We start from the raw sequence: 26,929 nt of genomic DNA, 5'->3' as shown, positions 1-26,929 counted from the left end.
ACAATAGGAAAGAATGCTTACAACTTGGAAGATTGGGATGAAGATAAGTATAAGCAAGGGGTTTAGCACTTGCATTTGGTCCGCCTTGAGCTGCCAGTTGCCGATGTCTTGTCGCATTCTATCAGCTTGGAACGTCCATCTTGAGCCCTGTAGAATGCAATCAAGTACTAAATTTGATGACTTAGGTACCTTAATTTGTTTAGATCAAGCTTTTACAATAACCTGTAGGTATATTAATTTTGCATGGCATGGTGTCTACGGTATTTAATAAAAATTAAAATAATAATAGTTCTAGTGGCACCTCACTAATCCACCCACGCACCTCCTCGGTTTTTTTACTTTGATATTACTCGTACAATAATATAACGTAAGCCAAAATACGGTCATTGCATTAAATCTCATTGTCATCAAATGCCATTCATATTTGAGGCTATTAAGACGAAACAGGAGCCGAGTTTTAAATATTTTAGGTAAATATACCCGTCTCGCTAACGGAAGCGGCACCTAAAAGTAGTGCGATAAGGACAAGGCGAAAAATCCTGCGTAAAAATCTCAAACATCGAGGTTTCGTACTCCTCTGTTTCCTTTTCCAAAACTTAACCAATCGTAACCAAATTTGGAAATCTAAATGATTATGAAATTATCTGTGTCGGACCGTTTTGCTTTTTTGGCTAATTGATATCAGTTTTGAATGCCACGCCTCTCATTGCGGCATAGTTAATTAGGCCATTTTGGCCATTTTTGAAGGGCTCTAGCGCCTTAAAATACAAAAATATCAAAAAAAGCAAAACGGTCTGACACAGATATTGACAATATTAATCTGTGTTGAAAAAATCATTGCTCTAGCTTCAAAAACCACGGAGGTAAACGAGGAGTACGTTTGTATGGAGAAATGACCACTCCTGTTGGCTCTTAAGCACCAACCATCAAATCGGCAAACTTAATTTAGCATCAAAACTGTTTTAATTTATACCAATACCTAAACACCGAAGTCGTTTGTTAAGTCAAATTTTAGTAACATAACATAGTTCGACATATGAGTAACTAAAAAAGAGTTTGTTGTCAGTAAAAATAATTAATAGGTGTTATCACCTGCTGATCGAACAAGGCCCAGAAGATGGGCACGGGCGTGAAGAGCACCAGCACGCGCAGCAGGCCCTTCACGTCCTCCACCAGCGCCGGCCCGAACTTCTCCTGCGCGTGGTCCAGCCAGTGCTCGCGCTTCTCCGTGCTCTTGGCTGACTTCACGATGCCGTGCTACAATCACACAGTACGGAATTATATGTTTCACACTTCCTGCCAGGCATATAATTACCCTAATTATGGTTACAGTGAATTTAAACGTGAAGATTTACAACGTGAGATAAGCTGCTAGTTAAAAATGTTAGTACGTAGTACAATATTGCGAGTAGTCAGTAAAAGAAAGCAAGAGTCTGCCACTATGCGTCTTCATTACAATGGTGTAAACATTTAAATTTAATGAATGGTTTTCGCTAATAAATAAGGGTTATTTCCAACAAGTTTTTATCAGTGGTTTTTGCAACTGATTTCTTTCTCGCCTATCCCCAGTGCCTATCTTACTGGTAGCAACTGAGAGAAAGTTCCCAGTAGTTACCACCAACTCGATTTGGTATTTTTATTAGTATGGAACACTAACAAAATGTTTTTTGGTAACTTTTCGGATTTGTCATGCTACTTTCAGTCAGCCTTTGTACTGTGATTGACTGAAATAACATGACACTTTCAGTACATTTCCGTGAAAATACGATGGAAAAAGATTATGCACCACATCTGTACACCTCATTTTGTAAGTTCACATTTAAGTGCCATTATAAGTACCTAAATCAAAAAATCACACATTGACATTACAATTCAGTGCGTCGATTCGGATGGATCGAACGTTGCACCTTAGGTACTTACTAACAAATAATTACAACTTTTTTGGGTCCCTTACCGTACGTACGATGATCCTATGTTAATAGTGTGGGACGAGCGAGCTCGCTCGTACCGACCAAGGTGAACCACTTGTCATTAAGTATTACTAATTGTCAGTTTTATTACACGAATTGACGTAGCACTTGGCATGAAAACTTAGCGTGGTTCGGCTCTAGTCTTATTCAATTTAGTTGCAATTCGTCCTGTATAGTTTAATTAGACTATTTGTTCAATTTGTTCAATAAACAAAAGTTCTAAAATATAAAAAAATATTATTATTAAAGTTATACTTACACCTATACACGCACCAACTTGTCCTATGATATTGCCGGCGGGATTTTTTACGACATATAATCTTCTACCCGCAACGAAAATTACTGTAAGAGAAGTTATGCTTTAATTTTACATCCATTTTATTTATACTATTTACTTCAGAACTCAATTGACAGCGCCGAAATGGGCAGACAGCCAACTAAAAAAAAAGATATTTCCATTATAAATCAACCATTGAATAAAAAAAACAGGAATAGTACCTACTAAATATAATATGGGAATTTTAAATATTATTTGCACCATAATATCGGTATAGGATAAATGTATTTTTTTAACTTATTTTCCTACTGGATTATTTATGATTATTTTAAAGACGATTGGTTGTTTATGTTTATATTGATAATAGCGAATGACTATAGGTAATACCAATTCTTGGAATTAGGTTGCCGAGTGAACATTCACTCCTAATTCTTGTACATAGGTACCTACCGATCCGTGGCAAAAAAGTCGACGCAATACCAGGAACATGGATGAAATACGACTAAAATAGAAAGTAACAAAACATATAAACTCACTTATAGAAATGACCATAAGTACGCCAGGTACTCCGAACGCCAGTGAGTAGCAGTCGTTATCCCCAAAGCAGTGCACATCGGCGCGCAGTATCGGCGTCAGGAAGGTGGAGACCAGACTGCCCGCGTTGATGGCCGCATAGAACAAGCTGAAGAAGTAGCCCAGGTACTTCTCCTGCTCGGGCAGCTTGAACTGGTCGCCGCCGAACGCGGACACGCAGGGCTTGATGCCGCCCGTGCCGAACGCTATCAACAGCAACGCTAGTATTGAGAACTCTCTGTAAATTAATTGATCGTGGTTTAGTGCTACCTCTATAGCATATCCGCCAGAACTAGTAAGATTTTCAAATATCCTGCCCTTAAACGTTGTTATGATTACGTAAAGTTTAAGTTGTTATAATTACGTACCGGTCTCCGAGTAGCCAAGTACTCCAGCTTTTTATATACTAACCCCCCTAGTACCACTTGTACCATGACACTAACCCGAAGTTAACCGGTTAAACCTGAAGTTACCATGGTTACCAGTACAATTTGACAGTGGGTTAACATTTTCACCGCTTAACCTCGGGTTAGTGGGATGGTGCAAGTGACCCTTATTCATAAACGTTTACTAAAGTTGACAAGCCGATAATAATCGTTTGGCCCTTTCCATCATACCAATACGTCGGAAAGGGACAAACGATTATTATCGGCTTGTCAACTTTAGTAAACGTTTATGAATAAGGGGGTAAGATTACTAAGTCTTCACAATTCATGCTAATATTACGTCATATGTTATATTAGAGAAATGGCAGCCTCTAGGGCCTTTGCCAGTTACATATTATAGTTATTAGCAAGGTAAAACGATGTACTCTCTCCAAGATGGTGGCAGAAGTCCAATAAATACCTACGTTACTATACTTAGTTATTATTTATTACGATATCGTATTGCTTACTGACAATCTCAGTGAATACCTACTAACATGACCAAAATAGGCTGATCTGTCAGTTTAAATTTTCAGCAGGACCCTATTTGATTCCACGTTGAAAGTGTGTGACCTCTTTATGAATTTAACCGCGGAGCAATAACCTCGTAGTAGTCGCAGTCGTAGTAATTAATGTCGATCAATAAAGCTGATTGATGTGGATGTAAAGTAGGTATATTTAATTATATTTCACTTAAATATGGTTCAGTGTATAATATGATAAGAGCTACTGTAGTCATACGTGTCATTACGTTTTGTATATTTGATTTAGTGAAGGTTTCTTTTTCGCGATGTCAGTAGTGACTAGCCATTATTTATTTTAACAAGATAAGCATACAACCTGCGGTCCCATGATTATGTATTTTGTATTAAATAGAAAGTGCCAAAACGGGAAAGCGAGGAGTACCTAATAGAAACGACTTGAAAATTAGTTATACCTGGCAGTAAGAGATACGTTATAAGGATTATAATATCTACCCCCTCAACTGTTATTTATTTGTGATAAGAAATAAATGATAGATAATAAACACATTGACACATTGCAAATAGGTTGCCTAGTTAAATTGCGTATGGACAGATTTTTTTTCTCTTACTTTTTTTTGTTATTTAATCGTATATTATATGAAAATGAAAGCTTATTTTATATATAAGTAATCTAACTGGTATAGGTTGCCTGATTAAAAAGTTAGTTCAGTCTATAACTGCCTAGATTAACCGATTTTTATCTAAAATCTAGGCAGTTTACGTTAATGTTAGGTAGGTATGTAATTTTTTCTCAAAATACTTTTATTATTATAGTCATTTAATATTATGTCTATAATTACTAAATAGTCCTTTATGAAACGTAGTCTTAAAATTACATTACTATTTATTTTACTTATTTTAGAAAACGTCTGTGAAACTCGGACATATGAAACTTATATATGTATTATGTATAACGAGTTACGCTCGTAATTTATCTATACTATTGAGTGTCCTGAGTTGAGTTCCTGACGCTCCTGTCAATTATCTTCGTAAAAATAACGTGAGATATAAATATTTTAGTATGAGACAAATAACGCCATCAAAGCACTTACAACTGAGGTATGTTTACTGGAGGCATGGCTGTCACCGATATCAGGATGCTGCCGAGAGCATATACCATTGACAGGTATAAAATTGTTCTGAAAAGTAACATAAAAAATATTATTTTGACCTGGTCGATAAATAAAGAATACTTGGCAACACGCTTCCATCAATTCAATCATGATACTTTCTGAGAGCAAATAGATTAGATAGGAACATTAGATAAGTAGTACCTGCATACTTATAAAATTTATCTGATTATATGATTATGACATCCCAGTTCAAAATGGGGCCATTCATGGATTTCAAGAGATAAAGAATGCTCGAAATCGGCAAGTAAAGGACGGTGTACTGATGTAACTCCCTTATCTCTTTTAAGTCGTTAAGCAGCTATCACCGTCCGATTTCAATCAAAACCGTTCTCAATAAGGTGCTATTTCCACAAAGCTTAAATATAACATCAACCTTTTTGACAACCGACAATGTGGTACCTTCTAGTTCATGGTATAATAATATACTCCGCCTGGTACTCCATTCCCGTCTTTTCTAGGTCACCTAACTGACACGGGCCTACGTCATCATGCGACAGCGCTATATGATAATATGCGATAGCGCTATATATAGCGGCCATGTTGTTGTGACGTAGGCCCGTGTCACTCTGGGAATGGAAGACCATGTTTTATTAGACTATGTTCTAGTTGAATTACTGAAACAATAGAGAGGCCCCATCAAATTTTGCGAAGGTCTATATGCTTGAGAAATCTGAACTAAATTATCTCTTACGTCTGTTCTTGCTTGTCGTGTGTTTGGAGTACCTACCTAAATATAAACCTACCAATAAAAAGTACCACATATTTTTTGTTTAATAAAGGATACAGTAACAATTACCTAAACCGGCCGAGCCAGCCGTCCGCTATCATGGCGCCCAGCAGCGGGAAGAAGTAGGCGAACATGGTGAACACGTGGTAGATGACCGTGGCGCCGTCGTCGCTGTACCCTAGCTTGTCGCGGAGGTACAGCGACAGGATCGCTAAAACATAAACAATACAGTGTAAGTATGTGTGTACTTAGTTTAACTTTTATATAATGTACCACCCACACTGTCAACTGTACATCGGTGGACCTTATGCCTTTTGTAATAATTAAGGTCCACCCATGTACAGTTAGGAGTGTTGCTGTTTGTACAAGTTGCTGTAGGTATTTTTTCCATAATCGCTTTGTTGCTAACTGCCTGAACGATTGGTAGTGCCGAAATTATGTACATATATACCGCGACTAAAAGTGCGTTCTTCTACCCGTGCGTTCAAAATAAAGTGGGAAAATTTAAAGCAGAAGAGTATTTCCTTCGTTTCACGGTACATATACATAGTATGAAAATCTTCCCCTATTTAGTAATGAAGTGATTTAATAAAAGTATAAAAAAATATGCCGGTTATTTCCCGTCCGTATTAGTAGGACCTACACTGGGATGAAGTTAGCCTAATTACCTAAATCTTATCTTCGTCTGTAATACTGTTGCTACAAAATTAAATAATCGTATAGACAAGAACGCATTCTACCTACCTATATACATTGTTATTATAGCATAATCATTCAGAAAGATTACAAATTACTTACATAAATAAAAGTACCCGCATTCAAGTGCACTTCGTGTTATTACTTATCATCTTTTTACATTCAGCTTGGACATGATGCTTAGGCGGCGCTTCCAAAAAAGGAGCGTATTTAAACCCCGTACGAACCAACTTACTTACTTGGAACGTATTCGAAACATCTTTCGTACTTAGGTAGGTACTTACCACTTACCAGTTGCTCTTTACATCCGATGAAGGAAAACATCGCAAGGAAAGCGGGCTTTAAGTATAATCATTAGGTAAGTACCTAATACAAATACATGGTATTAGGTTGCTTAATGCAAACGTCGGACTCTCTTTGTAATTAGGAAAGCGGTAAGATGACGAGTCGGCGCGAAATACACGGGTTTGTTTACTTACTATAAATGTATTAGAATATTTAAATTTCTAATTATTAAAAAAATTACTACACACGTAAATAATACGTAACTATTAAGTGCCTACCTACTTACCCGTGCAACAATACTGGTGAAAACATGTTTATGTTCAATTATGTTAATGCTGATTACTATTTCGTATGCAAGGCTACTCTCGAACAATGCAACTACAAAATATACTAATATATCTTGGAAATCGACTTGTTCTTACATGAGTTATTTGTTTGGTAGCTATAAACACAACAATGTACAATTATTTATACCTGCAAGTAGAGATTATCTTTCGTTGGGGGATTCACACTTCAGAAGAATAAATAATACTAATGACGCATATACATAAAGTCCAATAACCGTAAAACACTCGATTCTATGAATTACTATGGCCTTTCTGATGTCTCAAGTAGATACTTTATGAAGTACTTAAAAGTGTGTTAAATACAATGATAAGTATAACACCTACTTAATATTAATCAGTTTGAACACTTGAACTGAACTTGATAACGAAGCCTTGCATTTATTAGCTTTGGACGCAGTATCGTGGTATTTCGAATATAGTACCCATTAATGATAAAGTGATTAACTTCGATTGCGAAATTGTGGCGTAAATGTTTGTATATGTATATACATATACAATTATACAAACATTTACGACATACGAGTTTGTAGACAAGCTACATAGCTTGTCTACAAACTCGTTTTTAGTAGGTTAAAAATCGCATATAGACATGACTTAGCTGCAAATGATAAGATTAATAAAGATTATTAACGTTAGAAACATTTATACTCGTAAGTAGAGTAACCTTTCGTGCAGGCATGCCGCGTGTAAACAAATCACTGGATGGGTATGATTATTTTGAAATTAAGTACCTAAGTAATTTTTATGCCGTAACATAGTGTTCAGAGACCACTCGTGGCTATACTTACGGCTCTGTTACTTGTGGACACATCGCACCGCGAAATATAAATGTTTCAAAAAATGCAAAATTAAGTGGGTATGTAGGTATATACCTAATACATTAATTAAGTTAGTTGTGTAAAAGTTTAAGGAACCCTGATCTGAGGTAGGAAAAACGAATAAATATAACTTTAACTTACCTTTCATCCCATAGAAAGAAAATCTTTCACATAGCTCGTTGGTTACTATGAATCCTACAGCCTTTGGATAGGGTAGTTTCTGAAATGAAAAAAATACTGTCAGAATTCATATTTTACACGCATGCCGTAAATGGAGCCCATAGAAAGAAAATCTTTCACATAGCTCGTTGGTTACTATGAATCCTACAGCCTTTGGATAGGGTAGTTTCTGAAATGAAAAAAATACTGTCAGAATTCATATTTTACACGCATGCCGTAAATGGAGTATAATCCAACGCGTAGAGGCCCTTTCGACGATTTATTCAAATGTATACATGTATCAGATGTACACATAATTGTATGCCAACCGATTTTGGTCGGACTAAAGATTATATGTAGGTATATATACAGTCCAAATATTTATTATTCAATAATAGATCATAAAAAGAAACATTTAAGTAAAACACAGGTAGGTAAGTTAAAAATAGTCCCAATTAAAAATTCACTCTGTTCTTGTATTATATTCATTTACCTAGGTTAAGTAGAATTCTTAAAAAATGACCATCAACCTTCAGTCACGCATCACCGACAAGCCTGAAGGTACATGGGTACTTAATAAAGGCTGAGCACTGTATCCTCGACATACTTTGTTTAAAAATACTTGCTATGTGCTTTAAATGAATTCGGCACATGATCGATCGTGATCCTATCGGTTAACTTAGATTTTATTACTTCCTAAATCTTGAGCAAAACTTGAGTCGTCAAATTGTGCCTAACGATCCTAAAAATGCCTGGATGTAGACTCGAAAAAGTGACAATATGCAACATTGGTAGCTACCGGTAGGCCCGGTAGACCTTATCTGTTGTCTATAAGTCTGTGCCGGTTTTATGACTATGAAATTTGTAGCCTTATACTTAGTATGTTTAATATTTTAGCCGTGACGTTGCTAACTACCTATCACAAAGATTGCGGAGGCGATATAGTACCTAACCCACGTCATCTTCTGTTACGTTCGCGAGTCAAGTTCTCCTTTCAGATGTAGGTTTTGTACAGTAACTGCCCGTGCTCTAACTAATAATAGGTACCCACTGTAACTTACTATCTATATGTACCTACTTATAGAAAATTATACAACAGATATACTTGTTAGGAACCTGATTCACACAAATAATTGATTATTCATAATACTGCACTGAGATAAAGTCTAAGCTGTCTAAGTATAAGTTAGACGAGTAGGTACCTACGTAGGTAGGTACTCATATAGTTATACCAGGTTATACTCGTACTACGGCGGGCGTATAGTTATACTACGTAGGTAGTATAGCTATACGCCCTGTATCGTTTTGCAAGTTGTGTTGGCGTCGTTTTGCAATTTGCTGAGATATCGTACCTATATGTTTAACCCCGTATACATAAAACTTAGCAAACCTTTAAAACCCTGTCCCTTTCTAACAAAAACAAATGTCTAAATGACGGACAAACGATTATTAAGGGCTTGTTACACTTAATGTTATGAATAACGGCGGGGTTCTAACGACTTGTTCCAGCAAACGTTATTAATTAATGAATTCTCAAATGTCTACGGACGACATTCTATTCTAAAGAGGTTAATGAAAGCTAACAAGATGGATATAGATCTAAAATTAGGCCAGGACATGACAGTATTAATGTGCGCGTGCTCAAAACCAGTTCAATCCAGTGAGAGCCTAATAATAGAAGAAGCGAATTTAACAACTATATGCCTACTCAGTTTTTTTTCTTCTCCATAGTAAATGATTAATTATCACTATTGCTTCTAATCGCTTGTATCTATTATGAGTACGTTGTAGGTACATCTTAATACTTGATGGCGTTATTCATAAAAATCATAAACGTTTGTTAAATCTAACAAACCGTTAATAATCGTTTGACTTTATCACGTTTACTTTGATATTTCTTTTTGTTAGAAAACCACACAATTTAACATAGATTTGTATGAGGTTGCTAAGTTTATGAATAATGGGGTTGGATATTTGACCAGCTTGTTATAGTGTAATGTCTGAGACATGGTCACCCTTTTCAGTAGCGATGTAAAATATGCGAATGAGAATAAGTAGGTATCTCTTAGATCAGCGGTCGGCAACAAGCGGCCCGCGAACCTCTCGCTTGCGGCCCGCGAGCCTCCCTGGCTATTTTGTATGTAATATTGACAAACGACAATGTCAGCTAAACTCACAAATATTACCAAAGTGCGGCCCGCGTCATCTTCGTTAACTACTATGTGGCCCTTGGCTGCTAAAAGGTTGCCGACCGCTGTCTTAGATGAAAGAGAAAGGTGAAGAGCAGCATTTTGTAATTACTAATGTTTTATAGGTTATTTAAGGTTTACTATTGCATTAAGTAAACCTTAGCTCACTTAGAATAATTAACAACTAAGAGTCTTTATCAATTTTATTAGGAGCCATATTCAGGGACATGCATTGTTAAATTGTTGCACCGACTTAGTCAGCAATGGATCGAAAACTGCGTGCGATTTATTGCAAGGTCTGTGGAGCCCATAACTGATAGATTAAAGACACGCAAAGGTATCATTTATAGGTACATATTTATTTGGATAGTACCTATTAGGTATATCGAAATTCGGTGATTCAAAATATCATGACCATTCCACCTACATAGCGTCTTCAAACAGAACACAATAAAAAATGCAACAATAGCACACAACGATTTATGGTCTGAATGACAATATAAAAAAGCGATTCGTAGCTTAGTGAATATGACTTGGGATGTCAATGTATGGTATGGAATCCGGACATTGATTAATTCAATAAACCGAAGGACAAAGGAATTAGGTACCGGTACTGTCGCGAACGTATAACAGTACCGTCGCCGATGACACAATAGAATTTCGCGTGACGACTTTAGGTACCTACTCCCGACAAATGATTGTAAATCCTAGCTAGACCCATATGTTGCCCTAGACTTAGTTCATGTAGAGAAAACTATCAAAAATAAAAACTTTCAACCCCATTAGCGCCCTCTTTTAGGGGAAGAATTTAGAGAAATCCTTTTATATGTGGAGCTCTACAATATTTGCGTTGTCCGTCAATATCTAAGTGTACCGTAAACCGGATCACTTTAAAATGCAGGGGTGACTTTGAAATTTTAGTTTTTAATCCATTATATTTTTATATGCGGGATTTTTGTCGATAAATGTAAATACATAGAAATCTAAACACGAACAGTTCGAATAAATAATGAATAATGATAGTTCTGTGGCCGTTTTAAAGTCCCTAATAAGTTTTCCTAAAGTCACCCCATTTTACGGTAGCGCAGTTACGTTTACGGCTGCGCCGAAATTATATTATTGGTATAGTCCGACCGAAGTTTCAGTTCCGGTATAGAAATCATGTTTCGGCCAAAGGTTCGGCCGAAAGTAGAAGTAAACCGAGCCTTCGGTTTCGACCAAATATGCTGTTTCGTTCGGACATTAGTTTTTCGTATGAACATACAGGACCTATAATACCTATACTAGGTGGTCCATGAATGTATGAAAAAAAAAATTGTGTTATTTTATTCGACTCCACCAGTGTTTTCTTATTCGACTATGAACGAAAATTATATGTACCAAAATTGAGCTTTCTAGGACAACGTTTAGAGGTTGCTATGATTTAGAAGTAATAAAATTAACTAAAAAGCGTAGTACCCGCAACGGCCAATTTCAATAGTACCTAATCTTAACGAGGATTACCCTCATTACCCTGTTTCGTTATTTGTTTCATTTCTTATTAATACTTGCGTAAGTGAAAGAAGTGTTTTTTGTTGTGCTTACTTGCGTTATGATATATTAGGTATCTGGTATAAGTTTATGATAAATCGATATGCGTAATTAATTGTATGGACCGTTTGAGAACTAGTGAAATATGGCATCGACTAGTAGTTCCGTATCAACTAGGGCTACAGCGGCAGTGTGGTGAATTGGAAAACCAACAGAATCAATATGTCATGCGAGACTTCCGTCGAAAGGTGATATGCCCAGAAGATTTCACTTTCATCATTTAGAAGAGAAGAAGGAAGCTAAGTTTCGTGCGCCCGGAGCCCTACATCAAGCTAGATGGATGGCAAAAGCTATCTACTGCATAAAAATGTATTTGTTTAAAGACCAATTTAACCCTTTATAAGGCCCCAGTTATACAGATATGCTACGTGAAAGTTAAATACACTACCATGTTTGTAATGTACTGGGGAACACATCTACGGCAAAAAAAAACGAAATCATTAAGAAAAACATGTGGTCAATATTTGCACTCAGCCTGTTAGTGCACTTGAGTTTTCAGATGATCTGTTTCCAATACACCTATTCATTGACATTGACATAACAAACATAACGTGCTCTGTACAGACTGGCGTTTAATTGATTACATACGGTAAATTGAACATTATTGTGTATCTTGTAGTGGGTAGGATTAATATACGAATATCACTGAAAAAATTATAATCTGTGGCCCGTTTCACGATATAATTTACAAGCGGAAGTCTCTTTCTATCAAGGAGTTAGAAAGAGACTTCCGCAAAAAGTTCTAATTACAATACTTATCGATATAGCATGTAACCTTTTATAATTTTATTAATCTTAAGTGGCAAATGATACACTTTCCTGACACTACAAACAACGTAGTACAGTTATTGCAATTCACGATGGAGAGTGGATTTATCAAAATTAGACCTTGTCTACATACCAATAAGAGTCTCGCCACTCGCCATCGTGAATTGCAAGAGCTATAATTCAAATTATTAGATACAGCGACGTGTATATATTTAATAGTATAATGGAAACAATGACGATAGCTTGCTTCCCTTGACAGGCATAGTGCATAAATTGACCACATACTATAAATTAATTAATTACACTAAAATTAATTACTGACCGAAAAAGTATGAATGAGGAAAGAAAGCCTGATATACTCGCTATATAATACCATTATAGTTAAATAAAAAAGAGGATGTTCTTCTCCGTAAATGTTTATTAACTAAGTGGTTTCCAAATCGTCTCTGCCTTATAAAGGGTTAAACCAGGCCTCCGTCACACGCTCAAGGCCACGCGCTATATGCCTACCGCTCGGCGTATCGTCGACGATACAACCGACAGAGGGCCGCCGAACGCCCGCCTCAGCGCTCGCACCGCATTGCACCGCGCGTTTCCCGCGCTTATGCTTCGAAATGCCGAAACCACGTAATTATTGTGCAGTAGATGGGTGAAAAGGTCAAAAAACAAAGGAAAAAGCCTATAATAAAAAAATCATCTTTTTATGGCGGGCTAAAGGTCCCACCTGAAAGTTTAATAATTATTAGGTATATTGAAGGGTTAGAAAAAGTATTTTTAAATAACTTTGACGACGTAATAATTAATCGGCCTGGTAGCACCGTATTACAACTTTTAGAAACCGTTGATTGTCTGTTGCTTTGCTCCTGAATATTTGTTAAAATTATTTACGCGATTTAGGATATTTTCAACTACTTATTAAATTTTAATAACAGAGAATTCCGAGAAGTGAAAAAATTATAAATCATTATATTAAAACTAAAACATATTTGATTCGCAACATTCGTTTTATTACAATAATCATCATAGGTAGGGTAGCTACAACCCTAGCGCATTCTTACGATAACGCGTTGGCACGTGACTCGAACGGCGGGCAACACAGTCTCGACTCTTTGTGCGCGTAATTATGGTACATTTCTTCTTGTCCTGAGCAGCAGGTATTATTATTAAGGTTCTGTAGGCTATTATAGCGTAGGTATTTTTGCTTTTGTTTGGGAATGAAGTATCTGTTACGTAGTAACTATTTATTAATCTGTGGTTAAACTGACTGCAGCTGAGAAACGGTCCCTCACGGAATTGTCACTGTTTGTGAGTCTTATTTATGGGCGATTTTGGAACGAAGCCCCGGTAGCAGGAAAGGCTCCTTTGAATGACGCAACCTTCATAACGCAGGCCAAAAATTATCCAAACAAGATTATTAGCACCAGTGTTGTGAAGGCATTTAGCCGCCATCTTTGGTACTTCTCGGAGCATTTGGTTGGTCTCTCTTTGTTCGATCCGAGAATATCTACAGAAACTAAGAGAATTATGGTCAAAAACTTTCAGAAACCGCCAACATAAAAGGGTTTGAAGAGGCCAGTTGGGAAAACCTTTAATTTAAAGGAGCCGTTGCTGTTACAAAACTTTTTTACACAGCGAACTTCAGTTCTATTTGATTTGATTATTAGCAATGGTCGAGAGAAATCAGAAGCATTTTTTGTAAAAGACCCGTCACACTGGCACACTGATCAAACTTAATGTCGATATGCAGAAAAATGAAAGTTGTAAATGACTCTGCAGAAAGAGGTATTGCTTTGATCCAAAAATTTAATTCAAGCATTACAAAAAACGAAGAACAGAAGCAATACCTTATCCGCGTCGTCGATCTGAAAAAATGTCTACTTTTTCTGTACATTCCAAAAAAGCGTCAAATCATAGCAACCCCTAAACATTACCCGATTTCTCAAAATTTTTATACAACGCCGTTTTAAGTCTAATCAAACGAAGAGAAACTGGTGGAGAAAGGAATTTAAAAAAAAATTATTTTTGAACCACCCTACCTATACCTATGCTATAATAGCTTTAACTGCGCGATTCCTTTATAGTAGTAAATATATAGTAGGTCGATTGTGAGCAGCGCACGCCCGCCTGTGTGAATTGTTCTTGATAAAGCATCACTAATTAATGTCTCTAAGAATTCTTAAGAGTTGTTAACCCGAAGTGCCTAACTAGATATACTCTAATTACATTAATTACCTACCTATGGGGATGGGGTAAGTTTGAAATTCAGATTCACAATGTTTTACTTCCATTTCATTACCTCAATTGACTTCAATCAATTTATACGTTAAACAGTTTAACTCGCTAAACTTTTTGATTAATGCGCGCGTTCACGAGTTCAGTTTTTAGGAGATAGATCACCTAATATTTAGATTCTGAATAACTGCAGTAAGTCGTATTTTGACTTAGTTTCTAAATAACTTACTGCGTTTTAATACTTCGCATAGATAAGTAGGTAATACATAGTAAGTATTGAATATAATCTCTCAATCTTTTTTTATTCCTATAAATTAAATCAAGATGCAAAATATCAGCTATGTATTTACACGCTTTTGCTTATCTAACCTGCGGGCTCAGCACGGTTCCATTTTTATCGACTATCACTATGCGCGTCCCTTTCGCACTTACATACTTGTTAGAACGTGACAGGCATGGTGACAAGGGATAAAAACGCGACCGTGCTAAGCCGCCTGGTGAGGGTTCCGATGTCTAATTAAGTGGAAACCATTTTTTTTATCACAGTGCTAGAATAAGCTAACACGGAACTGATCTGATGATGCTGGCAAAATATTTCGAGTTATGGTATCAAAGGCAATAACGACTTTTTTTATTTAAAACTTCACTTACTGACGCACCAATTAACACCACAAGAAATATTGGCTAAATTTGAAATACCTATCTTGAAAAACCAGTGCAGCACTTTAAAATATTGATTTGCAATAAAGTCGGAGGTCATGTCATATGGGAGCAAGTTTTGCAAAAGTTAACGATTCCACTCGCCCACGCCTTGTTAGCTCAGACAATAATTTGAGGTGACTTGCGTAATTTACGAAGAGACATTTATATCCATCGTTAACTATAATCACTAGCCATTATTTTGGCAATTCCTATAAAACAAGGACATTTGTGGGTATATTGTTAACTTCTAACATTTAAAATATTAAAGTATAGGTATGTATATTTAGTTATTAAATTAAATGATCCTTCGTTACGTAATGTCCTTATCCAATTAGGTCATGGGCCCGAGTCTAATAAACTAGATGTGGTTTCGATCGGGTACCTTTCCAAGGGAATATAATAAGTTAATAACTTGGCCTATTCCTCATTCTTGATATTAATATTCGTAATTATGTGTTACTTTGCAAGTATGGACATTATATCCTGTGTTACAGTACGTATATTCTGCATTATGGCGTCATCACAGTTCTTAAGTCATTGATACATGTATTCTACCTATACCTATCCTATTAAGATAGACTTACAGTATCTTTATCTGTTTGCTAGTTGGCTTCTGCTTCTGCTTCAACTGGTGAGCTCGTTATTGCTCACCTAACAATAAAGTTGTATTACATAATTTTAAGTACCTCGACCGCATCATACACACTACTTACTCCTACATCTGCTCCTGACTGTACGCAGACAAGAAGGGTTCACGCAGGAATATTAGAACACTCGCTGTTCCTAAATGCACCGAGGCCGAACCAGCATTCAACTAGCCTCTACCGCTCCACGCAAGCAAATCTTACAGGTAGTTTTCGATGCTAGTTATGTCATCTGATAACATGCCATCCAACTAGTTTGTATTCTAATCGTTAGACGCAGTTCACCTTGGCACAGTAACTCTGGAACATCAAACTACCAATAATACGTAGGTATACTTTACCTATCACGAGTACAATTTTCCTGTAAGATGAAATTAATTTAATATTTAAGTTACCTATTCGCGTAATACAAGGTGCTCACGAGGAATGCGAGAGATTTAAACCACGCATTTCTGGGGTCAAAAGAAGGAATAAATGTAATGAGTATAGGTCAATTTCGTCAAAAAAATAAAAAAAATTGTTTTGTTTTTTTTTTCAATTTTTTGGAATGTATTTTTACGTAAAAAGTAAATGTTATTGGTAAACTTGTTACTTAAAATGGATTTTTACTTTTTTTTCGTAAAACCTAGTTTTTGCAAAGTGTTACTTGTCACTTTTTGACATCTATCAATAAGGATATTTAGACTACGTCCCATAGTAGCAACATCGTCATTAAAAAGGCGTTTTGCACTATATAACAATAGAAACTTGTTTTTTTTAATTTATAATAACTCTGAAACTAGGCGAATTTCAAAAAAGTTTATAGGACATTTTTGTCTCTAAATATGATCAGGAGTATGCTGTTAAAATTATTCGGTTTCCTCATGTTACACCGTGTATATGTAAATAAACTTTAACCCTTTACAACTTTAATAAATTTCAACTTTAGCATTCCGATTTAAGGTTCAAATTAGATTGCACTTTCGAAGATTGTCACTTGTCTTCAAATGAATCATCAAAGTTGGATTAATTAATTAGTATGTTTGGATTTTTTGGGACAACCTTGTAGATTGGTGAGGCCTCGAAATGAGTTAATTAAGTACCCTAACTATCAAATAAAACACATGAATGAAGTGGAACAGTCCGATTTTCGAACTTGGGATCCCCATTAACGGCCAACTACGAGTATTTCACCACCGCTGCGCTGACGTCGCCGGTCACCGCTCAGTTTCTTGCGCTTCTATAATAATCCAATGTCCTGTTGTTTTCATCATTTTTATTTAGGTAAGTACTTTAGAAATAATGTCAATAATATTAGCAAATAATCTTAAATAAATTGGGCTATACAGAGCGAGCTAGCAGAATAAACATAAATTTATGAATCATGACATCATTTTATATCACCTTGACATCAACGAACCGTACGTAGATACAAATACTTAGAGATACCTATATATTCCAGTCAAGTATCCACCTTTCTGTTAATCCACTTTAAACAGTTGCTAGCGAATTTGTGCCATGGCTATACATATATGTAGAAAACAACTTACAGTTAGCAGCAGAAGTAGCTATGCAAGATACGCGTTCCAAAAGGTGTGCTCAGATCATTTTGACATCCCGCTCGCTCAGCTGATGCCGCTGCTGACTGTATACGTGCAATTTAATTTTAAAGTACCTACGTTAAGGTACAAGATTGTATCTGAATGTCTGACGAAGTGAACTGTTTAAACGACAATCAGAACTAAAGGTGTTTTTCACATTCCATTCAATGAATAGGTAAGTATAGGTACCTATTGCAGTAACCACAAATACAAACTACACAGTGACCTGAATGAAATATAATAGGTTTATTATATGCTCGATATTTACTAAAAATAACATCGTTTTAATCACTAATAACAGTAATAATCGAAGTGTTCAGATAATCGCCAAGTACCTACCTACCTAGAATCTTTGTAGAGGTAGATCTTTTGATTCAGACGCAATAAATAATATAAATAAGCCATTAATCATTACAGCAATAGGTACCTACATGTTTATCCCCCTTTTCTACCATGCACATTTCCCGTTTTAGCTAGGATCCCCACGTGGAATTTGCCTTGGTCTGGTGGTCTGAATCAAATAACAGGCGACGGTAGAAATAACCGGGTTATTCCCACTAGTTACCACCAAGTTCTTACCTACTGGGAATTTTTTCCCCACCTTTTACCACTGGTAACTACTGGGAAAAATAATTCCCAGTAGTTACCACTGGTAAAAGGTGGGATTTTTTTTCCCAGTAGTTATGTACCACCAAAATTTTGTTAAATTTCAATACTACATAGGATAGATTAAGCCTACCTACAACCTACATACAACACATTAGGTGATAGTGACACTAAATAGTGTAGCATTTTATGTAGGTATGAAAATAAAATATGGCCGCTATAAGAGTATTATATTTATCTATTGTCAACATCGAAATGCATCATAGGTATTAATGACTACCACGGCTATGCTTTAACGATCACGAGACAAAGATTTCGCTTCACGCGCGTTGCACAATCCACTTTTTGTTATTTATTCGGTGACCAGAAAAACAATTCCCGAGAGAAGTTATTAAATAATTTTAAAGTACATAATAAAATGAACAGTTTTGGTAGGTAAAACGACTTGAAAGTGTACTACAGCACGTGTAACGGCAATGAGGCAATGACAATATTGTTTTGTGTGAATTGGTGACGGTACGGTACCGAATATTGTAATGTATTTAATAAGCAGCCTTGGTGAAAGACCGAGGTCACAGGAAATGAAAGTTATGCAAGTACTTAGGTACCTCACGAGTGCTTGGGACTCTGACAATGTGCTATTACGGTTTTCCGACTGATGTGTGTTTTCTGACCGTGTTCATCTGATGTTTTCTTGTCTGTCTTCATTCATATTCCATAATTCGTAGTAAGTATAACATTGAACAGGCATTAAGTTGGTAAAAACGCGTTGCCAAGGAACATCTTATGTGCGGGAGAAAGTATTAGAAATACCTTGCATTTTCTCAGAATCGGCGATAATTACCAACCCACTTGGGACAACTTACCCTACCTAATTATTATTTGTAGGTACCTATCTATTATAAACTCACGGGTATATAATACAACCCGGTCATTTGATAGGCGTGCGTATATCCAACACGCAGAGGCCCTTTGGAAAACTTTGCCGTTATGTAATTATTATTATTAGTAAGTACTTCGGGTGTTTCACCAGCATCCTGTATAAATAATGTGAGGTGCAGGGGGGTAATTTCGACTACGGGATAATTTCAACTAATCGAAATATCTTCCATGTTTTACATTATTATATTATTAACTAGTGCCATATATGCCCACATCCACATAGCGAAAAAGATGTATTGTGTGTGTTGTGTGTGACTCTAGTTAATAATGTAAAACACGGAAGATATTTCGATTACTTGAAATTACCCCACTGTCGAAATGCCCCCCCCCCCCCCCCCCCCCCCTGCACCTTACACGCAATAAGTAGTTGTTAGCATGTAGAGTGTAGATCGGCTCCAACAATCCCAAGTGAAATGATAAGACAAAACAAAAATATTTCTTAGACACTTTGTCATTGTCAGATACTTAACTAATGTTGGTCTTAGTCGATACTTCAGATATACGATCGATGCCTTCTACCTTGGCTGGGCCTTGGTGTAAAGCACGATAATTCATGTTTTGTTTAAACCAATATAATTATACGGGGTTTCTGTAATATTCTATCTACCCCCCTTTGCGTTTACGTGCAATAGAATAGGGTTGATGATGATAATAGATATTAATAATAATTGGCTAAAGTATACTTAGGTTGTTTGGTTAGATTCTTTTGGAGTTAAAACTTAAGAATAATTGACTAATATATACATAGAATGATAATGATAATGTTATTGTGGCATAAAGTTTATCGATGATGTATGATCTCCCTGTAAAATTGAATCGCTCGCGGCACAATTCCCATGGGGTCATTTTTGAGCTCTAGTCAGACTTATGTAGTTATTGTACCTAGTTCGTTGTTGATATCGAACCATTATCAAACGATATGGCAGTTGTAGCCGACACTAGTTTGTCTCTGAAATTAAGAAGGTACGCCGGTTGCGTCACATAGGTACGTGAAAAAAGTAACGCCATTTGACGTTCACTTTATCTTTTAATTAGTTTGTATAAAATCAATTTGTTTTATTGTTCATAAACTAACACCAAATAATTATGCATATTTCGGAGGTGCTTTTTTGCGCGACAGAGCAATAAAATAACACCGCAACGCGCAATCGTACCTAACATATGCAGCATGCATTACGATTAAATAAAATAGAGATTTTTTAGTACTACTTATAGATTGCCGTTGAGGCTTGAATTGAGGATTTTTTCAGTCTTGCCCGTAAAAGGGATACCTACATCTCATGTGGTAACTCGTGTGATCCTATTATGAAACTCACTTCGTTCTTTTCATAAACCCACACTCGTATTCCTTTAATCATTTATGTAAGTAGAAGTCACATAAAGTACTAACATCATTCATTAGATTTGTGAAGTACGTTTAACGTTTAAGTCTTAAGTAAAGTAAGTTTAATACCTAAATTAGGGAAGACGGATAGGACAGGGCGCAAGTTACTGTCTCCCCAAGTCGCACTCGTACCTACTTTTTAAATATATTTTTTATGTTTAATGTAATGGGAAGCTGTGGAATGGGAAACGGATGTGAAACTTGGAAGGTTACAAAGGGCATTTCCAACCAGCTGTCTTCGTTAACCGATGTCTTCGTCGAATTCTCGGTATTTACTGGCCCGAGATCATCTCGAATGAGAACCTCCGAGAACGTTGCCACGAAATCCCGATCGACCAGCAGATCAAGCGCCGTAAGTGGAACTGGATTGGACACACACTCCGGAGGGGGCCCGACCATATACCTAAACAGGCCTTAGATTGGAACCCCCAAGGAAAGAGAAAGCGCGCGTGGCCGTCTCAGACAAACCTGGCGGCGTACGATGTTAGACGAGGCGAAGATGATCGGGAAGTCTTGGAGCGAAATGAAGTGAGAAGCTCAAGATCGATCTACATGGAGAGTCACTGTGGACGCCCTCTGCCCCATCTAGGGGACATAGGATCTTAAGTCAAGTAAGTCAATAGGAAGCTGTTAAGCCCCATTTAGACGGTTCAAATACTTGCATACGATTTTCGTTACATTGCGGTATTTGGTCTATCGACCGAATTCATTGTATCTACTCTGTATTTAGCAATATATCGCATATTGCGTGCAAGTTCAACACACATTCAATTTGCAATAAGTTGTCCAACCAAAAAAAATACGATAAATATACCTGCTTAATAAATATTCCGAAGTTCCGAGAAAAAAAAATGTTTTATGTTTCAATTTACAAATTAACCTTAAAACCCAAACTTACAATCACATATTTGTAGATATAATTAAACGCTGTGGGAAGTAAACCGAACAAACAAATAATTACGCGCGGCTACGTAAAGAAAACAGATAGGAAAGTGTTCGCCTCAGCCGTTGTGAAAGGAACGTGTGCAGTGTGTACGGTACGCAAGAGCGCGATGCAGTCACCTAGCTCTTGCAGTGCTATAGCACTGAACACTCCAATAAAAAAAATCTATTGGAATTTTCCTCAGGAATATACTTAACCGAAAAGTTACTCAATATAGAAACATTTCAACAAAACATTGAATACGCAAAAGATACAAATAGTAACTGACTTTTAATTGCGTTAAAATTTATTTAAAATATAAGGTTTTTGATTGCGCTTAGTGACCTATAAAAATTTAAACATCAAAAAAAAAAAGATTCGTGACTTTGACTTGGTAGTTAAGATAGTTACCGCGCAATTCGCAATGCCAATTAGTAATTTAACTACCAAAAAAAGTAAAATCATACAAACCCCTGTTTTGTGTTCCATCTTGTGAGGGAGGATGTCTCGAATTCTGATAAAACGAACGTACACTGATGTAAGACAGGTAATTAGCGGATTATTTTGAAAGTTTCGCGTCGCATTCTCCCGATTCTCCGGTGTGCGCGTGCGCGGAGGCGAGCGCGCTAACAGTCGGTGCGCGCGTTACTGACGCCGCAAAACCACGACTGACTTCTCGCAACCGCAAGCCACTCAAACTGTCTCTGTAGAAGTGTAGACACTATCATTCTCAGCGCCAAATTATCCTCTATTGCAGAGTTGGGCAAAAATTAACTTGAATAAGAATAAGAATAAAAACAGAAATGTTATTCTTATTCAAATCGATTTGAATTAAAATAATTCTTGCACTAGTTATTTTAGAATAAAATTAAGGTGAATAAATCATGTCACTTTTATTTTAAATGCGGAATAAAAAACATAATAATTATTCTAGAAGTGGGACCATTCTAAATAAGGTTTTATTCAATTAAAATGTTATTTAGAATTAAGTTAATTTTTGTAGTACAATCGATTATATTTTGTAAGTTGATTTTCACCCTTCTATTTAAAAGTCGGATTGAATTGATATTTGTTACTTTAGTTTAGGTACAGTACACATTGAAGAGTTCCGCTATACACTATCTAGTTCTATCATCCGATCAGGGTGCTTAGCCAATATGCCAAACGTTAACGCTCCGTAGAGTTGCGTATAGTCTCTTTCTATCACTCTTACAAATTAGTGCGATAGAGAGACAGACAGCGTTTCGTTGTCGTAGCACAAACGATTGCCATATTGGCTACGCACCCAAGGTGCCTAGCCAAGATGACAATTTTTGTTTTTAATTGAATAGCCAAATCTTTGGGTACAATTTAGCAGTTCTGGGGGCCTAGCCTACATGCCAATCGCTTGCGCTCCAACAACGAAGCGCTTTCTGCCTCTATCACTCTTACATATTGGTGCGATAGAGAGACAGATACCGTGTCGTTGTAGTAGCGCAAACGATTGGCATGTTGGCTACGCACCCATGGTGCCTAGCCAAGATGACAATTTTTGTTTTTTAATTTAATAACCAAATCTTTGGGTACAATTTAGCAATTCTGGGGGCCTAGCCAACATGCCAATCGCTTGCGCTCCAACAACGAAGCGCTTTCTGCCTCTATCACTCTTACATATTAGTGCGATAGAGAAACAGATACCGTTTCGTTGTAGTAGCGCAAACGATTGGCATGTTGGCTACGCACCCAAGGTGCCTAGCCAAGATGAAAATTTTTGTTTTTAATTTAATAACAAAATCTTTGGGTACAATTTAGCAGTTCTGGGGGCCTAGCCAACATGCCAATCGTTTGCGCTACGACAACGAAACACTATCTCTGCCTCTGTATCGCACTAATATGTAAGAGTGATAGAGACAGAAAGCGCTTCGTTGTTGGAGTGCAAGCGATTGGCATGTTGGCTAGGCCCCCAGAACAGCTAAATTTACCTAATGATTTGGTTATTAAAATAAAAACACAAATTGCCACCTTGGCTAGGCACCTTGGGAGCGTAGCCAACATGCCAAACGTTTGCGCTACGACAACGAAACGCTATCTCTGTCTCTCTATCGGACTAATATGTAAGAGTGATAGAGACAGAAAGTGCTTCGTTGTTGGAGCGCAAGCGATTGGCATGTTGGCTAGGCCCCCAGAACTGCTAAATTGTACCCAAAGATTTGGTTCTTCAATTAAAAACAAGAATTGTCATCTTGGCTAGGCACCTTGGGTGCGTAGCCAACATGCCAATCGTTTGCGCTACGACAACGAAACGCTATCTCTGTCTCTGTATCGCACTAATATGTAAGAGTGATAGAGATAGAAAGCGCTTCGTTGTTGGAGCGCAAGCGATTGGCATGTTGGCTAGGCCCCCAGAACTGCTCAATTGATCTAATGATTTGGTTTTTAAATTAAGAACAAAAATTGTCATCTTGGCTAGGCATCTTGGGTTCGTAGCCAACATGCCAATCGTTTGCGCTACGACAACAAAACGCTATCTCTGTCTCTCTCGCATTAATATGTAAGAGTGATAGAGACAGAAAGCGCTTCGTTGTTGCAGCGCAAGCGATTGGCATGTTGGCTAGGCCCCCAGAACAGCTAAATTTACCTAATGATTTGGTTATCAAATTAAAAACAAAAATTGGCATCTTGGGTAGGCACCGGGAGTGCGTAGCCAACATGCCAATGGTTTGCGCTACGACAACAAAACGCTATCTCTGGCTCTAGAGAGCCAGAGATAGTGTTTTGTTGTCGTGATAGATTGCACTAATATGTAAGAGTGATAGAGACAGAAAGCGCTTCGTTGTCGGAGCGCAAGCGATTGGCATCTTAGCTAGGCCCCTAGACCAGCTAAATTGAACCTAATGATTTGGTTAGTAAATTAAAAATAATACGGTTACTGAAACTATGCGACAGTCGATTTGTAAGATTTTATTACATAAAATGGGTATAAATTAGACAAGAGACTAACTACTATTACATCTACCTAACTATACGTAATTAGTACCGATACGGTACCCAGACCACATTTTTATTCGTGGAATATTATTTCGAATAAAAATCATGATTATATTTATTTGATTAAGAATATGTTATTCTCATTCAATTTTTTCTCATACGAATTATTCCCGGCCAAAATTATTTGAATATTTTTGACGGGAATAAAATCGAGATGATTTTATTCCTACAAATTCTTATTCAAATAATGATTTTATTCTTGAATGCCCAACACTGCTCTATTGTAGTGACGCCGAAGAAGCATAAGTACAACGCGGTAGATTGAACGACCGAACACAAGAGTAAAGCTATATCTAACTGCTAACGAAATTTTGATACGTTACTAATGAGATCGATATACCCAATGAAGTCATTTGTTTAAGTAAGTCAGGCTAATAGGGTAATTACATGTTGAGGTTAATAACGTTAGGTTATAGTTAAACATATATTAAAATAAAAAGGATGTAATCTTAATCAACATAGAGGAAAAATATATATAATATATTAATTATACATAACTGAGTATCATAGGTAAAATCATATTCAGTTCAGACATCATTCCTCATAAAGTCCGAAACCCCCTCAAACAAACCCTAGCTATCAAACCTAAAACGAATAAGTTATGAGAATGTATCTAAATTTTTCGACAAATACTCTCATAAAGAATCCCATATCTATCACCGCCTAATGTCCATACTTAAACTAAAGTGACTTGAGGTATGGGCCATTTTGATCGGTATTTTTCCTTAAAACCATACCAAATGTATAAAAACATGTTTACTCATTCAAAAACTTCTTATGTTATTAGAAACAAGTTTAGTTAGGTAATTATTTTGTATCTACTACCTATTTACCTACTTCAGAGTATTCAGATAGGTAATAGAATAGGTATAGTTAGACCAAGAAAAGTCTGCAGCGATTGTCATATCCCACACGCAGCGCAAGTGTTATTTTAATAATAAAAACCGGGCAAGTGCGAGTCGGACTCGCGCACGTAGGGTTCCGTACCATAATGAAAAAAAAATGCAAAAAAAAAAAGGTCACCCATCCAAGTACTGACCACGCCCGACGTTGCTTAACTTTGGTCAAAAATCACCTTTGTCGTATGGGAGCCCCATTTAAATCTTTATTTTATTCTGTTTTTAGTATTTGTTGTTATAGCGGCAACAGAAATACATCATCTGTGAAAATTTCAACTGTCTAGCTATCACGGTTCGTGAGATACAGCCTGGTGACAGACAGACGGACGGACGGACGGACGGACAGCGAAGTCTTAGTAATAGGGTCCCGTTTTACCTTTTGGGTACGGAACCCTAAAAACGGTTTTACGTAATTATGACGTATAAATAACACTTGCATTGCATGGGCTATCAAAATCGCTGCAGACTTTTCTTGGTCTAACTATACCTATTACCTATCTGAATACTCTGAAGTAGGTAAATACTGTAAATAGGTAGTACCTAGATATAATAACTAGGTGCTGTGAGGACGGGCGCGCGATTTTAAAATCCATCCCCATGAATGTCTCTGTTAAATCAATTCAGTGTCAAAATAAGTGATAGGACAGACGTCATACTCCATGGAAACCCCACTGTCTGTTTTGTGATTTATTGAAACGTAATACTGTTGTACACTAGTAGATTGTTAACCAGATCCAGAACCGATGCCGGCGCGAGCGCACCTGCACAAGCGGTCGGCCGCCCCGTCATTTCACCCACAATAAACTCAATAATGATTAGCGAAGTAACCGATCGCGAAATTACTACACTAATGCGACAAATGAAAAATCGAACTAGTTCTGGCATTGACGATATTCCGTCGGTACTGATTAAATTATGCATTACTGAATTGGCAACCCCGCTTAAATTATTAATAAACCAATCATTTTGCGAAGGAGTATTTCCGGAACTGTTGAAGGTCTCAAAGATTAAACCTATCTTAAAACCGGGCGGTAATGAAAACGATCCAAGCCAATATAGACCTATTGCACTTTTACCGACCTTCTCCAAATTATTTGAAAAAGCCATGACCAAACGAATTTATAACTTTTTTGAAAAATATCAGATTTTAGGCAAAAATCAATTCGGCTTCAGGAAACGACATTCAACAACCCTTGCGATCTACAATTACATCCAGGAAATACTTAATTACCTAAACACAAAAAAATATGCTGTAGGGCTACTCCTAGACATGTCCAAAGCCTATGATCGTGTCTCCCATAACATTCTACTCCGGAAACTATACGACATGGGCATCCGCGGTTGCGCCCATAAATGGCTTAAGTCATATTTACAAAACCGCAAACAATGCGTCCAAATTGATTGGTTTTATAAAAACACGGGTGTAGTAAAGGCGATAACCTCACCAATGCGAACCACTACCTGCTCAATTCCTCAAGGAAGTGTGATCGGATGTGTCCTATTTCTGGCA

At 36.9% G+C, this 26,929-nt stretch overlaps 1 protein-coding gene across 2 annotated transcripts in view; it reads right to left on the bottom strand.

Moving 5' to 3' along the window:
- The window catches only part of LOC134804769 (peptide transporter family 1-like), a 48,881-nt gene that overhangs the window by 6,310 nt on the left and 15,642 nt on the right, over positions 1-26,929 (bottom strand). Inside the window, exons 1-8 of one of the 2 annotated variants that reach the window (XM_063777992.1) lie at positions 21,965-22,183; positions 7,917-7,995; positions 5,699-5,840; positions 4,822-4,908; positions 2,784-3,058; positions 2,230-2,312; positions 1,093-1,257; positions 22-147 (exon numbers count right to left, since the gene is read on the bottom strand). In XM_063777992.1, coding sequence (XP_063634062.1) covers positions 22-147; positions 1,093-1,257; positions 2,230-2,312; positions 2,784-3,058; positions 4,822-4,908; positions 5,699-5,840; positions 7,917-7,995; positions 21,965-21,982 — 975 coding nt within the window. In that variant the 5' untranslated portion in view covers positions 21,983-22,183. Of the gene's footprint in view, positions 1-21; positions 148-1,092; positions 1,258-2,229; positions 2,313-2,783; positions 3,059-4,821; positions 4,909-5,698; positions 5,841-7,916; positions 7,996-21,964; positions 22,184-26,929 lie in introns of those variants that run through there. The other variant, XM_063777991.1, reaches the window with a different exon arrangement.

Source organism: Cydia splendana, chromosome Z, assembly GCF_910591565.1.
Source record: "Cydia splendana chromosome Z, ilCydSple1.2, whole genome shotgun sequence".
NCBI lineage: Eukaryota > Metazoa > Arthropoda > Insecta > Lepidoptera > Tortricidae > Cydia > Cydia splendana.
The sequence above is the reverse complement of the archived record's forward strand: the minus strand, read 5'-3'. Positions and strand labels throughout refer to the sequence as shown.